Raw genomic sequence first — 16,871 nt, forward strand, 5'->3', positions numbered from 1 at the left:
CGCTGGGCAAAATCATCCGGGAACACCCGGTGATGGCCAAGTCTACTAAAAGCAAGTCGGCATTTCTAATTCATATTCACAATGATTTTTCTGTGCATACTGATTCTAACGTTGCCAAATTTCGAAAGATACTGATCCAGCCGGTTTAACTGTTAGTGTGGAGAGTGTGGAGCATCAAAACATGAACAAGTTTTAATCTTATCTAAATAAACAGTCTAAAATTGTTGTAATTTGATCTTTACTGTTGTATGTTAGCTTTGGCAATGTTAACGATGTTGAAATGAAAGGTATGTATGCACAAAATTTTCAGAACATCATATTCATTTTATTTTATATCGTTACAAGTGTCCGAACATACATCGTGCACGGTAGTTAATTTTCAAAAAAGATGACTTTTTCTGCTTGTTGCAGTGATTCGATATTTTGCTTAAAAAAGCAACCGAATATTCATGAGACAAAATAAAACGGGACGGACTGGTTTCGGTAGTGTTACGACTTCTCGATTTGTTCGAAGTCGTTTGGATCGTTTTTTTTTTCTGGTAACTTTATGACATCTGTCGCTAGGGATATCACTATATTCGCCTCTGGAGGAGATTGATATAATCAATGCAGCACTTAACTCGCTTGACGGTCACCGAAATGTTCCAGCAAGAAACGCCACAGGTTGTTTAGGACAGGATGCTTTCTAACTGATTTCGTACGGGACAATATGACAGGAATTTGGAAAATCAATGTCACAAACTACATGGACAAAATCGTTTTATATATAGAACCCAACTTTGCTAATTGATAAATTGGTTACAGCTACAATTATTAAAAAATTGACGTTTTTTGTCAGTTAGTATCTAATTAAAATTGATTGAGATTTTCAAATCCAATTGGAATACGGGCAGTAGACAACATTTCCAATCTAAAGTAGCGTCGTTGTCATGGCGGTTGTCAAGTAAATAAAAACGTGATTGTGACGAAAGTGTTCTAAGCTTCAAATATAACGGCTACACGTGCTATTTACGATGAATTTCTGCTGCTGTGGCCGAAGTGCTTATAAATGGAGTTACCAATATCGGTATGTACTAGAACGATAATTTTTGATTCCTGACGAATATTTTTTTGAAGGAGTCTGAGTTGTTTTCATGTTGATTTAAGTAGGTTTCTATGGCTTTCTATAGAGGAAATCAACGATTGGATCTAGCTTCTTTTGGTGAATTGCTACTAAAATCGAAAAGGTTTAAAAACCAGAGGACTGTGGTACAAAGTTGTATGCCAATTGACCACATCAAAAACGGAACATAGATGTTGAACTGAACTGAATCAACAATTAGGACTGTTAAAAGTTGAATTAAGTACCCATAATAACATTGGTCTCTTCAGACATGTTACGGATACCTTATTCTTTCACTTCAATTAAAATTCATCATGCGGCACCTTGAATTACCCGGACGTAAAATAAACTAGCTCAATGTAATTCAAATTCAGTGCATATGAGCTAGGGTGGTTTACCGGTAAAACAAAAACCGGTAAAACCGATATTTTTTTCAATACCGAAATACCGGTATTGGAGAGGCGAAAAAACCGGTATTTTCGGTATTTTTCTTAAAATTGAAAAAAAATTGTCACAATTTTCATAAATTATTGTAGGGCTAATGAATGCTACCAACTTAGGTAGGTGTTAAAAATCATATGACGGTGTATATAATAAATACATTTACACAAAAGCAACATTGAACATAAATTTATTTACTGAGTAAAACAGCTAATCTCTATACACACTCATACTTACAGGGTCAACTAGTGAGTTTCGAACCTACTAGTCAACTACAAATTCTGAAAATCATAGTTTTAGGCAGCAATCACAATCATGGTCGCGAAAAAACGCAAGTCATTATTCGTTTTGTGCTATTTCAAGGTAAAACTAAAAATCACAAGAAGGTTGTATGCAAAGCCACGACCGCAAGGTTGAAGTAGAATACTTTTACAAGTAAGATAACCCGGCTGCTTGCATGTCAGTCATTTTTTCTAGTAAATAAACGTTGACTGTTCATTGGCAGTATTGTAATTTCTTTTTGTTCAATGTTTTGAATGAAGTTCATTGAATATTTTTAAATTTTGTGGAAATGAGAAGTTGAAGTGCTGCCGAATTGTAATATGCACATTTAATACGACATCGTTAAACGGGAACGGAACAAAGGCTACGGTTATGCAGAACGCGAATGCCGGCGCGATGCGATTCGCCTTACCGTGGTGAAATGTACAGCTCTTTTCAATACATTCCAACAGATTTCGTCTTGCCGAATCGCATCGCGCCGTTATTTGCGTTCTGCATGACCGTAGCTAAACACTAAGCGACGCAAACACGTAATAATAGTCAGAGTATGCATGTAGATGAAGATAATCAACTTTGGATTATAGCGCAAAACGAGAAAATATTAACTCTTCAAATATTCATTTATGTTCTTCAAATTTCAGTTGTTCAATTTATTATCCGATGAAATGTCTGTTTATTATCTGATGAAGCTCTTATATAGGCCAAATGATGCATTTCCAATTTACTAGGTCCATAACTCTGCCGACCGTGCTTGGGAAAGCAATCGTATAACGACCAATCAGAGGTCGAATTTTGTGTTTTGACAAGGCTTATGAATTTTCAATAGTAAAATAGTTCGAATAATAAAATTGAAATTTCATGCAGTTGGTAGGAATCTTAGGTAGGAATTTTAGAAGGTTTTCTAATTGATTGCTGCAAAAACGAAAGAAATCCATCGAAAACTAACCGATTTATTAGCACTTGAAATTGGACATATTTCTCACATTTTTTCAGTTTTAGATTTTCATTTCACATCTCTATGTAGCCGAACTTCCTGAGAGAAGTATTCTGCTTCAATAGAGATAATATCAATAGTGGTTGTACTGTAATTAAATTAACGATATTAAGGCAAATCAACCAATTACAGTATGTTAATTTGGTGTTTACTATGAATGAGCTCAAAATGACGTCTTTATTTGGTAAATCACTCAGAAAAATACTTTTAAACCAATTAATTCGTTGTGGCTAACCACTTTCAAAATATATTATTTGGAAAGTTCTCATCATCATGGAATATTCTCATCATCATGAAGTGTTTTCATCATGATCATCATAATCACGCACACGTACACCATGCACACGCACACCATGCGTTCATAGGGCTTGCACGCATGCATCATACATACATACATCATGCACATATTCGCCTTGCACACACACACGTCATGCACACACACACCATGGACAACTCGGAATTTTGCATTTTGGAAGGCAAACGATGCCGAATATTGTAAATTTTCCTCCCACGACACCCCGTTTTTTAGGATTTTCAAACGATCCAGAATTATAAGTAGTAGTGCTACAACACAAATCGAAATTTCTCAAACAGTTAGTAGATAATGAAAATTTCGTTCTAACTTGTATACCGTGCTCATAATATTCGCATAATAGACCCAAACATGTTAAATGATGATTGGAAATCTTAGTTTAAAGTTTTCTTGAAAATTAAATTCTCGACGCTAATTTTCAAACGCATTTTTCTCGAAACTATGCGTTTCTAGTTGTGCCACGAAACGATAATATATTTGATACAATATAACAGACTTAAATTCAATACAACGACTAAGAAGAGCATCAATTAGGAAAAAATGCAATCAGAACTTTTCGTGCTCTGTTATGCAGATATGACATTTAGATGAGGACTTATGGTATATCATGTGCGGAACCTTTTAGGCGCAGTTCAGACCTTTTGTTTCAGTAAACTGTTGTACCTTTTATAAATCTTTGTTTATGTAACGAAAATGATGAGAATTAAAAGTTAGAATTATTTTGCCTTTTATTACATCCCTTAGGAGAGTTCAAAAGTTATGCTTATATTGCATGCACGACAATATTTAAATTTCATCATTTTCGCTCAATCCAATTATCTTATTTTGGGAAGAATCTTAGAAGATTTTCCAATCTATTGCTGCAAGAACGAAGGAAATCCATCGAATACTAACCGATTTATTAGCATTTGAAATTGGACATATTTTTCACTTTTTTCGATTTTGGATTTTCATTTCACATCCCTATGTAGCCGAACTTCCTGAGAGAAGTATTCTACTTCAAAAAATAAGATAAAAATATAAATTTGGATTAGGAATTTATTTTTTGTTTGGCATCTCCGTGTGCATTGCACAGGTTGAACCTAGTTATGGACAAGTTGCTCCTGATACAAAGTGTTTACAGGATGAAATAATCAATCAATGAAGAATATCATCCTAAAAATAACTGTCCCTTGAAAAATTACATTTAAATAGCTATAGCATGGTCAAAGCTTCGTCGTCCATACTGCAGTGGATTTTATTGACCATATTTCTAGCTGAGAAAAATGTTTTCTCAGGCTCAACTGAATTTGGACGAACTGTTCAAACAGACAGATCCGAATAGAGAAGTATTTACCTTCGGTTCCTTTGGATTCTTGTCTGATCATCATTTTATTTTCTTCTTCATTCTCTACTCAGTTTTTCTAAGAATTTTGAAGTTATTCACTAACTTAAAACTATGTTTGGCGATGTGAAAGAAAATTGAAATATAAATCTGCATGTTTTTTTGTTCGTATGAGTTTCGAAATTTTGTTCTTCGTAATCATATCACACGATTCATTCATTGAAATTTTCCAAACACTGTTAAATGTATCTGGATCGTATACCACAAGAGATCAAAACAATGGTCGCAGTACACATAGGAGTATTTCAGTCAAAAAGCTGGCCAAAATACGAAAAAAATAATTTAAGTGTTCCTCGTGCTATTGATCCTTTTTGCATTCTCTGATACTTACTACATTGTATGCAGCCCATCTTGAAATTTTCTGAATTGTTTAAAAACGACAGTAACCATCATAACCTTGGTATTAGTTAGAGCCCATGAATAAGTCACAAAATGTTCTACGAAAAATATAAACTTCTACTCATGTTATTATAACTTTAAAGTGATTCTTGAGCGTCAACGGAGTCGCTTTAGTTCAAATAAAATCGACAGTTTCGAAATATGACAAAATTGGTATAGCTTAACCCTTAAATGCGCAAGACGTTAAAAAATCATCTAAAAACATAAAATCTTTGTTTAACAGGTTAACTGCTCTAAAACTAACCAATATGCATAAAAAATTGAAAGATTTACTTTTTAATGTGCAAAAAATATTACCATGTTGTTTTTAACAACACTGTGACTTTATCGCAGAATAAAGTCGAAACAATTACTTTTGTTAACAGTAACTTGAAAATTGACCTTTTGTTAGTATAATTACTGATAATTCAGACATTTCCACTAACCACTAACCTTATTTTAAAATTTATTTACAAAGACAGTCAGTACCAGTCGGGAATCTCGCCATGTTTTTTTTTTTTTCGTTTACGAGATTTTGACAGCAAAAATAAAAACAAAACATTCAAATACAGTACTTTCAGCTGTTGAGTTTTCTTCGTTAGAGTCAAGAGAACTGGTCTAATGAATTATATTTTTAAAAAATACTAAAATACGTATATTTTAAAACGTTTTTAGTAGTGTTGTTTTAAAGCAACATTGCGCATTTAAGGGTTAGTCATGAAATTGTAAAGTTGGTCGGAAGCTTCACATTCATGTCGGCCAAGGAAAGGATTGATTGCAGTGATCGAAGCAAGGGACGCAAAATGCAAATGCTAAGAGAAAATGTACCATTGGATGAGTTGAGTTACGCAGTTAACATGACTCAATGATCTACTGGAAGCACTGGGGTTTCCAAAATATCCATATCCTTTTGAAGCGAGTGATTTAAAAAACGCTTTAAAAGTAGCAGAATCAACTATTGGCAAAAAAGTATTCACCAGAACAAGCTCTTACTATATGTGTACTTTTGTCGAATTTCAGAGTGATGGTGATCTAACTTGACGAAAACTTGTTAATAATAAGTTTTTATGTCTAAATATAAAGTTTAATAGAGATAAAACCACTTTAAAACACATTAGAAAAGTAAATGATAAACAATGTAAATGATAAACATTTCAAAAGGTCCTATCAGCTTTCATCGTTTTTCCGAAACGTCTTTTCATTTTGGAAATGTTTAGCTTAAGTAATTCTCCCAAGCGTGTTTTTTGTTCAGATGCTAGAGTAATCCCTCCGCTATCAACTTGTGCAAATAACGTGTCAAAAAAGATGTTTAATAAGTTGCGGTGATTGAATGAAAGTGACCGATCAAAAAATCGATCAAAGCAGATAGACCTTTTGAAATGTTTCTCTAGATTTGCTATCTGAAAACTCATTAAAAAAATTTTGGCCAAGTTTTTGTTCTACGTACTCCTATGTGCAATGGTCTAAATCTTACAAAAAATCTGGATCGTAATAAAGCATAGGTACTCATAAATGCAAAACCATAGTTATGCAGTGACACGTCCATAGATGTAACCTGAGACGCTGAGCAAAAAATAAATTCAAAATCAAAATAACAGTCGAATCCCTTTATAGCGACATCGCAAGGGACTGTCGTTATAGCGAAATGTCGCAATAATACGAAGAATGTTTTGCATATGTAGAACAGAAGGTATGGTCGTTATAGATTCAGTAATGTTGTTATAGAGAGATTCGATTGTACTATTGTCGCAATAAAGAATGACAAGTATTAGTTTTGGTATGCCGTTATAGAGGAAGGTCGTGATAGCGAAATGTCGCAATAAAACGAAAAACTTTAGTATGAAACAGAAGGGACTGTAGAGAATGTCGCCATAGCGAGATTTGTCACTATAAACAGTGTCATTATAGAGGGATTCGACTGTAATGTAAATTTTTTAGTTTTATTTTAAATAGTACAGTTTTTTGCGGACATGATTGTCATCACTTCCCCAAACTATGATTTTCAGACTTTTGTAGTTGAACAAGTAGGTTAAAAGAACACGAGTCGCCCCTGGTTTGCATAAATCCGAAAAAAATGAAAATACCGGTTTTTTACCGGTTTTTATTTTTATGAATACCGAAATTCCGGTTTTTCGAAAAGTCGGTAATACCGACCACCCTAATATGAGCACATTGACCTCGTAGAGACATATTTGCCTGGATACACCCACAGAAGATGTACACCCACAGAAGAATGTCGCCATAGCGAGATTTGTCACTATAAAAAGTGTCATTATAGAGGGATTCGACTGTAATGTAAATTTTTTAGTTTTATTTTAAATAGTACAGTTTTTTGCGGACATGATTGTCATCACTTCCCCAAACTATGATTTTCAGACTTTTGTAGTTGAACAAGTAGGTTAAAAGAACACGAGTCGCCCCTGGTTTGCATAAATCCGAAAAAAATGAAAATACCGGTTTTTTACCGGTTTTTATTTTTATGAATACCGAAATACCGGTTTTTCTAAAAGTCGGTAATACCGACCACCCTAATATGAGCACATTGACCTCGTAGAGACATATTTGCCTGGATACACCCACAGAAGATGTACAAAATGTGATTCAGTATGAAGGGCCAGCTTTCACCACAGGTAAATTAGGTCAGGTTTTTATTAATTTAAATTAGTGACATATAAATTTTCATAAGAATGTTCTAAAGAGTAACTGTTGGTATAAAAGAATGGAGCGAAATTATTTGAAAACAAAAACTACGTAAAATGTTTAAACTAAAGACGAACTATGCTTAGATCATAACTTGAGTGTATTTTTTGACGTAGGACTACGTCTAACCGCACTATATCGAGATACATTCCGCGAAAACTAAAACCAAGATGTAACGCCGGAATGAAAGATTTCAAACGGTTATACTGATGTAACCACATGATGGATCACAATAATCAATATGTCGTTGGATTGATAAAATGATGGACAATTTTGTGATTTTTCAATTTTCATTATCACTTCATTGTAAAACAGTGAAAATTGAATGAAAGTTTCAAGGTCAAATTTTCACCAACAATGTACCAATCATATGCGAGCACGCCTAGCACAGACTTCATGAATAGACACCAACTGCATGCTGTGATATCCTGTATAGCAGTGGCAAAAAAAATTTGACAGAATCTCCCCGTCCCAATAGGTCAACTAATGTTAGTTTCCATGAGCCTAGACTATTTTGATGTCTTGAAGGTAAAGCTTTCTCGGAAAGTTCGTAACCACCTCCACTATTAGACAGTATGACGTTCTGCTGTTAATAAATATGTTTATGTTAATAAAACTGATGTCTTGAAGGAAAACATGCTGGCACAGGCAACAGTACTGCACCGAGCATTGTATGAATAGAGCGCTGGTCATTCGTCGTCTATCAGTGCAGAAAAACTCGATATTCATTTGTGTGCAGCCAAGCCAAGTGAAAACTACATTGCCGCTGTTGACGCACGGTGGGGCGTGGAACACAATCGAATTGCCGTTTGAATTGTCTTCTTCTTCTTCTTGTTTCGTATAGCAGCAAATATCAGAATTCAATCTGATTTTTTGGGTACCGCAGAATACGCTGCGCCGCCGGGGACAACAAAATGCGTTGTTTATTTTTGAACTCTACATTCTGCTTTTTTTCAGATTTATTTAAATAACTAAATATGGTATTTGAAAAACAATAGAAAACAAGAATGCTCCGTACATATCTTTGAATAGTTAGTTAAACGAGCTGTACTGATGATTATATTTTACGAGCTAAATGAATTTAGTCCAATATGACAATATTAGTTGCATCCTGCGGTGGCGGTATAGAGGAAAACCAAATTCATTTCATCTTGATATTAGAGTTTCGACATTAGTATTTGTGTTTTTCAATTAAATTTTTTTTTTTGAATTTGCATTTACAAGAAAATATTACTTTCCATAACCTTACTTGTAATTGAACAACGCTATGCAAACATTAATTGCCGTGGCTAATGTTGTGCATCACTCTTGCCCAGTTTATTTTCGAAAATAACAGACATATAACCTTCAAATATGATATCTTCGTTGTTCTTTGGTATCTTGAAACTAATCAAATTTTTTTTTATTGATTCTGTATACTGATAAAATGTTTAAATTGACCTGAATTGAATGTTAACATGTTCATAAAATTCTATGTCAATTTAAAATTTTCTGTAAATATACATTTTCTACTAAAACTGTCATTCATTATCTATATTTTTTCCACGAGCTTGTAACTGCAGGAAAAAATTGATGTGACATCTTTGCCGCTTTGTGATCGGTGAGTGAGCCAACTTTAACAAAACAAATAGATATAGAAGGAAGAAGTTTAATTTCTACTAAATCGTACTCAATTAAATATTTTTTAGAGGGTTGCCTTTTCGCGTATTAAAGAAAATTCGCTGTATTAGAATGAAAGGTATTCATCAATAGTCTGGAAACCAAATTTAGGGGTGAATTTGGGTCTAGAGCTCTATAGCAATATTTTAGAGAAAAACTTTCTTCAACAAAGTTGTTACATATGATAAAGCGCTTATTGAAAAAGTATCAAAAATTGGGGTGACCAAAATTTTCAATGCTATCAAGTAGTTAACTTTTTTATTTTTGTAGATAGAAAACCTTGTTCTACAATTTTATAGCTCCAATAATTTTAAGTAACTTTTTAAAAAAAAAAGATTTTCTCTAAAACATTGCTATATAGCTTTTCCCCTAAATTTGGTTCCTGGACCATTGTGAATGTTGAAGAGAATATTTTTTCTTCTAAGGTAGAGTGGTACAAAGAAATAATCAAAATACAGACCCCGTTCGATTTTGGCAACACGCCAGAATATTTTCTGGCATTTTTTTCATTTTCATGACTTTTTTGACTTTTTAAGTGGTCAAAGACGACCTTAACAGTAGAAATGGCCACCAATGAACTAGTTTTAGTTCCAAGTCGTTTAAGGTGTCGCTTGATGAATTCGGGCTGACAACCTAGATACTTGATATTACCACCCGAACCAAAATACCTCCCTTGTGGAAGATGTTGAGTTTAAATTGGTTAAAATAAATAAAGCAAACTACAAAAGTAAAACGAGCTCAAATCAAACATAGCTTTAAAATAAAAATATAAAATTATTGTAGTCCTACGTCAACTATGCGGTCGTGTCTTGGATACCACCTTCCTACTATTTTCCTTAGAGCAGCAGTTTGCTCAGCTGAACTGACATCTACAAAAAATCATACAGATCGATTTGTGGTAGAACTAAGTTCACCGGCCATGTCATAATTCTTCAACATAAAACAAAAATAAGTCATTGAAACCTGACATATTTTTACTACAGCACATCACATCACAAACATAAACCACAAGAAAAACGAATCCCACGACAGACTGTGGGGAAACCCAATATCCCTTCATCCGAATAGTTTCGCGGAATACTTATGCTCAGCTGTAAGAAGAAGAGGAAAACTAAAAGATCAAAATTCAACCACCTTAAGTTGACACGCTCAGTCCGTGCCGTCGTCTTCTGCTCATCTGTTGGCCGTTGCATCGGGAATGATGAATTGCCGGATGCAGCGATATGCTGCCAACTGTTGTTGTGGTTGTTGCTACCGTGACTCGAGTGCGTGTGAATTTTTCTGCTGCCACCACGCTGATGAAGATGATGAGATGATACACGCTGATGCCGGTTGTTATGGGACCGAGGATGAACATTGTGTCGCAGCTTGTCCACCTTAGAATTCACGAACTTAGCATTACTTTTATAGCCGCGCCGAGTTCGCTCCTCTTCGGCGGCGGTGTGTCGAATTTTCATATGATGATGTTTATGGCGCACGCGGTGTGCTCTTGGCATCGCGGACGCGTGTTGGTGAAGCTCGTGTTTTGCACTAAAATTCACGACACTGGTCACATCCGACGACGATACGTTCAGCTGAGGCTCTACGAACTGAACTGCAGACTGAAGTGAGTCATCACTACTAACGCCACCACTAGTAGAGACAAAACTCACACACAATTTCGCTTTCAAAATTAAAATCAAAAGTATGAAACAAAACGTGAGAATTTTCGTAACACTTATTGATGATCTCATGATAAGATGCTTGATGTTAGAACGGGACTACTGGCGACGATACACATTGATTTTTGTTTTCCGTCCCTACCCGAGAGCAAACGTTGGTAAAACTCTTCTTCGATCAAATGATAAAATCTATAAATTTCAATCTTCTCGGATAACACCTCTTTGTGCAACCGATTTCTTCCTTTCTCTTCGTCGACCGCAATCCGTGCATACTTTATTTTTATTTTTCCTATTTATTCGATTCCTTCCTTCGGGCCTTTCGACTGGATTCCGATTCGCCAACCAGCTTGTCTGCGTTTTATGTATGCACCGTGTGAATGACATGGAACAACAATTATTCTTCAATAATAATTTTCGGTTTGCCGTATCCCATGCAGCCCTTTAGTACCCCCACTATTCTGATGATGTAAGGTTTTAACAGCGGTCCCACGGTTCACACAAAAAAATTAATCACTTTCAGAAATAGAATAGAACACTTGAGATTAGAGATTTGCTATTGCGTCGGGACTGAAACGCTTTGACCAGCAATAAATCCACTCCAATCGGTTTGGCACTGCACATTATCGTTTCAAAAGTGGAAATTCGACACTGGCCGCCCACTAAAAATGGTACGAAAGAATAATTCCAATCCCATAGCCGCCGCCACTTTTTAACTCATAAACACACGATCCTAACCGTTTGCTAGCGAACGCGAAACTGAGAGAGGAACAAGCAATTTTAGCGGCCTTAGCATAGTTTGCACCGCGCCACGCCACGCCACTATAGGAGCTGGATGAATTTCATCCGTTTTTTTTTTCTGTATCGCCGTCTTCTCCAACACGCAGGAAAATAATACTCAAGAGAGTAACAACGATGAAACTGCGAGTAATTCTTGCTCACTTAACCAACTCCGGAGCGTGTTTTGTATGGATGCAGTAACGAAATCAAATCCACTTTTTAATCCACCTAGCGGAGCAGCGATTTATCAGCATTTTTTCAAACTGAAATCCTAGCTATCAAAACAAACCCCGAAGTCGCAGGCGCAAACTTGCGGCACGGACGTTCGCATAGGCACGCATGCACAGCTTAGGGTGACCCAATTTTTCCGTCATTACGAGTTTTTCTGAAGCTATTGGACTATATTATTAAAATGATTTTTCAATTTAGCTTGATTCGAAAAATTTAATTGATTAATTGAATAAAGTTTGCATTTGCAAAAATTGTGTTCTTTGGACGGACGTTGGGCAGGTTCGTCGACTTGGGTACCACATCGATATTCAGCCGCTCCATCTCCTCCAACGATCGCTTCAATTAGTGGGCCGGTGCCAGATCCGTCCAGAACACCGCGCCTCTACCCTTATAGTATCTTCTACTATATAAAAATGGAATTCCGTAACGCTTGATCTAATTGATATTATTCCCTCAGTCTCTGTGGTGTACAGTAATCATCATCATTTTGAATCGTTCTAAATCAAAAATAATAAGCGGTGACATGTAGGTTTTTTAACATGAAAATGTTCGCTGATGTTCAGGAAAGACATCTACTATATAAAAATGGAATTCCGTAACGCTTGATCTAATTGATATTATTCCCTCAGTCTCTGTGGTGTACAGTAATCATCATCATTTTGAATCGTTCTAAATCAAAAATAATAAGCGGTGACATGTAGGTTTTTTAACATGAAAATGTTCGCTGATGTTCAGGAAAGACATTAGTTATAAAAAAATAGTTATCTAATTACTAAAACTTGAGATATTATTCACAAAACTACGTAAAACATGCAAAATTATGACTTTCTGTGCTAAATTTGCCTCTAAATCAAAATTCAAAGCGATGACATATGATTCTTTTTTCACTAAAATGTTTGCTGATGTTCAGGGAAGACATTCGAGGAAAAATAATTAGTATCTGATTACTAAAACTTGAGATTTTATTCACAAAACTACGTAAAACATGCAAAATTATGACTTTTTATACTTAATTCGTCTCCAAATCAAAATTCAAAGCGATGACATGTGATTCTTTTTTCATTAAAATGTTCGTTGATGTTTAAGAAAGATATTTGAGAAAAAATAATAGGTATCTAATTACTAAAACTTGAGATATTATTCACGAAACTACGTAAAACACGCAAAATTCTGACTTTCTGTGCTAAATTTGCCTCTAAATCAAAATTCAAAGCGTTGACATATGATTTTTTACACTAAAATGTTTGTTAATGTTTAGGGAAGACATGTGAGAAAAAATAATTAGTATCTGATTACTAAAACTTGAGATTTTATTCACAAAACTACGTTAAACAAACAAAAATATGCTGGATTTGCCTCTAAATCAAAATTTCAAGCGATGAAATGTGATTTTTTTACATTAAAATGTTTGTAAACGTTGAGAAAAGACATTTGAAGGAAAGTAACAAGTATCTGTTTACTAAAACTTGAGATTTATTCACAAAACTACGTAAAACTTGCAAAATTATGACTTTTTATGCTGAATTTGCCTCTAAAACAAAATTTAAAGCCATGGCATGTGATTCTTTTTTCATTAAAACGTTTGTTAATGTTCAGGAAAGACATTTGAGGAAAAATAAATAGTATATGATTACTAAAACTTGAGATGTTATTCACAAAACTACGTGAAACATGCAACTTTATGACTTTTATGCTGAATTTGCCTCTAAATCAAAATTTAAAGCGATGCCATGTGATTTTTTTACATTAAAATGTTTGTAAACGTTTAGGAAAGACATTTGAAGGAAAGTAACAAGTATCTGTTTACTAAAACTTGAGATTTTATTCACAAAACTACGTAAAACTTGCAAAATTATGACTTTTTATGCTTAATTCGTCTCTTAATCTAATTTCAAAGCGATGACATGTGATTCTTTTTTCATTAAAATGTTTGTCAACGTTCAGGAAAGATATGTAAGGCAAAATAATTAGTATCTGATTACTAAAACTTGAGATATTATTCACGAAACTACCGAAAACACGCAAAATTATGGCTTTCTGTGCTAAATTCGCCTCTAAATCAAAATTCAAAGCGTTGACATATGATTTTTTTTCACTATAATGTTTGTTAACGTTCAGGAAAGACATTTGAGGAAAAATAATATGTATATGATTACTAAAACTTGAGATATTATTCACAAAACTGCGTGAAACATGCAAAATTATGACTTTTTATGCTGGATTTGCCTCTAAATCAAAATGCTGCGAGACGCCTTCTACCAGGCCCAGATTTAAAGCGATGACATGTGATTCTTTTTTCATTAAAATGTTTGTTTATGTTAAAATATAAAATGTATGTTTGAAGATGATTTTCTGTATACAGCACAACAATATTGCAGCCTTCTAATAGCGCTCTCGATCAACCAGTTTAGTTGAGAAAATTCGTTATCGATATTGTTTTAGCACATTTTGCATGTTGTAGGATAAGAACAACGATACACCGTGCCCCAGAGCTGAGTCGAGAAAAATTGCAGTTCGAAAAGATTCTCGACCTGATCGGGGATCGAACCCGATATCACAACCGTGTGGGAGCCAATCGACATCGCTAACCACAGAGCCACGAAGACCATATACAGCATACAGAATACAGAAATCACCGAAAAATATTTTTTTTTTAATTTATACGTTTTTATACGATTACATGCGAAACTTTGACTTTTTATGCGCAATTCGCCTCTGAATCAAAATTTAATGATTTGTTTTTTTTTTTGCAATGAAATGTTCGTTGTTCTTTCATCTACAATTTTTTTTTTTTGCAGAATAACCCATATCTCGAGCATGAACATTTTACATTTCTGATGTTTTCGTAGTTTTGTGAATAGTTACATTTTACGGCATTCGATTTACTTTTGTACTTTTGAATTTGAATTTGATTTTTATTAGAGAGCTTTTAACCAGAAGGTCATTCAGCTCTTAATCTTACTGTTTTACTTTTTTTGCATTAATCCAAACTAGAACTCACATCTAGCTGCAGGAAAGGTTACGATTCATTTGTTTGAATATCGATTAAGAGGCAGCTTAAGCATTAAAAATCTTTTATTTTCTTATTTTCTACAAAGTTTTGTGGATTAAAAAATGGCGGTTTCAGGAAAATAACCTAAAGTGATATATGGCCAACACAATACTTCCGAAAGTGGACCTCCATACGTCATTTTACAGCGATGACACATTTTTTTTTCATTAAAATGTTGGTCACGTTCAGAAAAGACATTTGAAGAAAAATAACAAGTATCTGATTACTAAATTTGATATATTATTCACAAAACTACATGAAACATGCAAATTTATGACTTCTAAAGTGATATTTGGCCAACAATTTCAATACTTTCGAAAGTGGAACTCCATACGTCATTTTGAAATCCAAAATGGCGACTTCCAGTTTCTGTAAATCAGCCCAAAATCACAAAAAACAATCCAATATGGGTATTTCCGTTCTGCGCGTTCTCAGAATATTGAAGTAGGGTATCGAACGTCTTCGTCAGTGGTTTTCTTCGGTAGTTTTACTGGCGCAATCTTATGCAAAAAAGGTCCGAAGAAAACCACTGACGAAGACGTTCGACACCCTACTTAAAGTGATGATGGAAGTATAAGATGTAAATTATATTTATGAAGTGAGTTGAGCTAATGCAGCAATGAAATATAAAAAAAATCTATCTTTGAAACCTTTGATCCCGAGCATCGCCGGGAATGTTCAACTAGTTTCTTCATAAACGACGCAACTTCCGGCAGACACTCCGTACCAGCGTTGCCAACCCTCCAGTTTTTCCTGGAGATCTCCAGTTTTTTTGAAGATCGCCAGCGAAACAGCTGAAGGCTGAATATTTCCATTTTTTTGAAAATTGTTCCAGTTTTATCCAGTTTTCTGTTCATCACCTCATTTTTTGAACTCATTCCAATTACATGTATGGTCTTTTCAGTATTTTGTGCATTCATGCCCCTCGGTTGTAAGATTTTAATCGAAATCCACTCAATTGCAGGTACGCCAGTGACCATAATCTCCATCAGTAAATTTTTTTCTTTTAGTCTTTTTGGTTACATGCAATAATACGGTGCAGCATTTTTGAACCGAAAATCAAAAAAATTTCTGTAAAATTCCAAAATTTATATATCCAGTTTTCTCAAGTTTTTTATTTTGATTTTATGAAAAAAGGTTGACATCGCTGCTCCGTACTATGAATTTCCCCGTTCACGGCCAGTCCGAAGCGGAAAAAGAGCGGCTTTGACATCTATTATGCACTGGGTCTAAACTTTCTGAAATCTTAGTTAGAGATGTTCTATTTATTGCAGTCCGTTCATATATTTTACCTGCTCAACATGGTTTCTTCAAGGGACGCTCAGTTAACACTAACTTTGTTGAATTCTCATCACTTTGCCTCAAGTTAATGGAGGACGGAAATCAAATTGATACAATCTAGACTGATTTCGAGGCTGCCTTCGATCGTGTTGACCATCATTTTTGTGCCTCTCCTCACTTTGTCAAATAGCTGGGATCCTATTTGATCAACCGTAAACTGAACATCAAACTTGGATCGACTTTCTCTTACAGCTTCACAAACAGCTCCGGAGTGCCTCAGGGAAGTCACTAGGGGCCTTTACTGTACTCGATTCTTTTCAACGATATCTGCCTATATTTACCTTCTGACTGTAAACTAGTGTATGCTGATGATCTGAAAATCTTCATCATCGTCAAATCAGTAGAAAATTGCATTGAACTACAGCGATTGATTAAAATGTTCGAGAAATGGCGCATGTGGAATCAACTAATCATCAGCGTACATATCTTTCACGAAAAAAAAAATTGCCATTGAGTGTGCGCACGAAATTAACGGATGCCCGGTCGTTAGAGTTGAGGTTGTACGAGACCTTGCAGTTTTATTGGACTCACAGCTTTCGTTCAGAGATTATTACAT

At 34.8% G+C, this 16,871-nt stretch overlaps 1 protein-coding gene across 1 annotated transcript in view; it reads right to left on the reverse strand.

Annotated features, from left to right (window-relative positions):
- Nucleotides 1-11,656, reverse strand: part of LOC129725872 (rho GTPase-activating protein gacZ-like) — a 73,704-nt gene extending 62,048 nt beyond the window's left edge. The window contains exon 1 of the mRNA XM_055682225.1: nt 10,388-11,656. Coding sequence (XP_055538200.1) covers nt 10,388-10,986 — 599 coding nt within the window. The 5' untranslated portion in view covers nt 10,987-11,656. The remainder of the gene's footprint in view (nt 1-10,387) is intronic.
- Nucleotides 11,657-16,871: the final 5,215 nt, after the last annotated feature.

This window comes from Wyeomyia smithii, chromosome 2, assembly GCF_029784165.1.
Source record: "Wyeomyia smithii strain HCP4-BCI-WySm-NY-G18 chromosome 2, ASM2978416v1, whole genome shotgun sequence".
NCBI lineage: Eukaryota > Metazoa > Arthropoda > Insecta > Diptera > Culicidae > Wyeomyia > Wyeomyia smithii.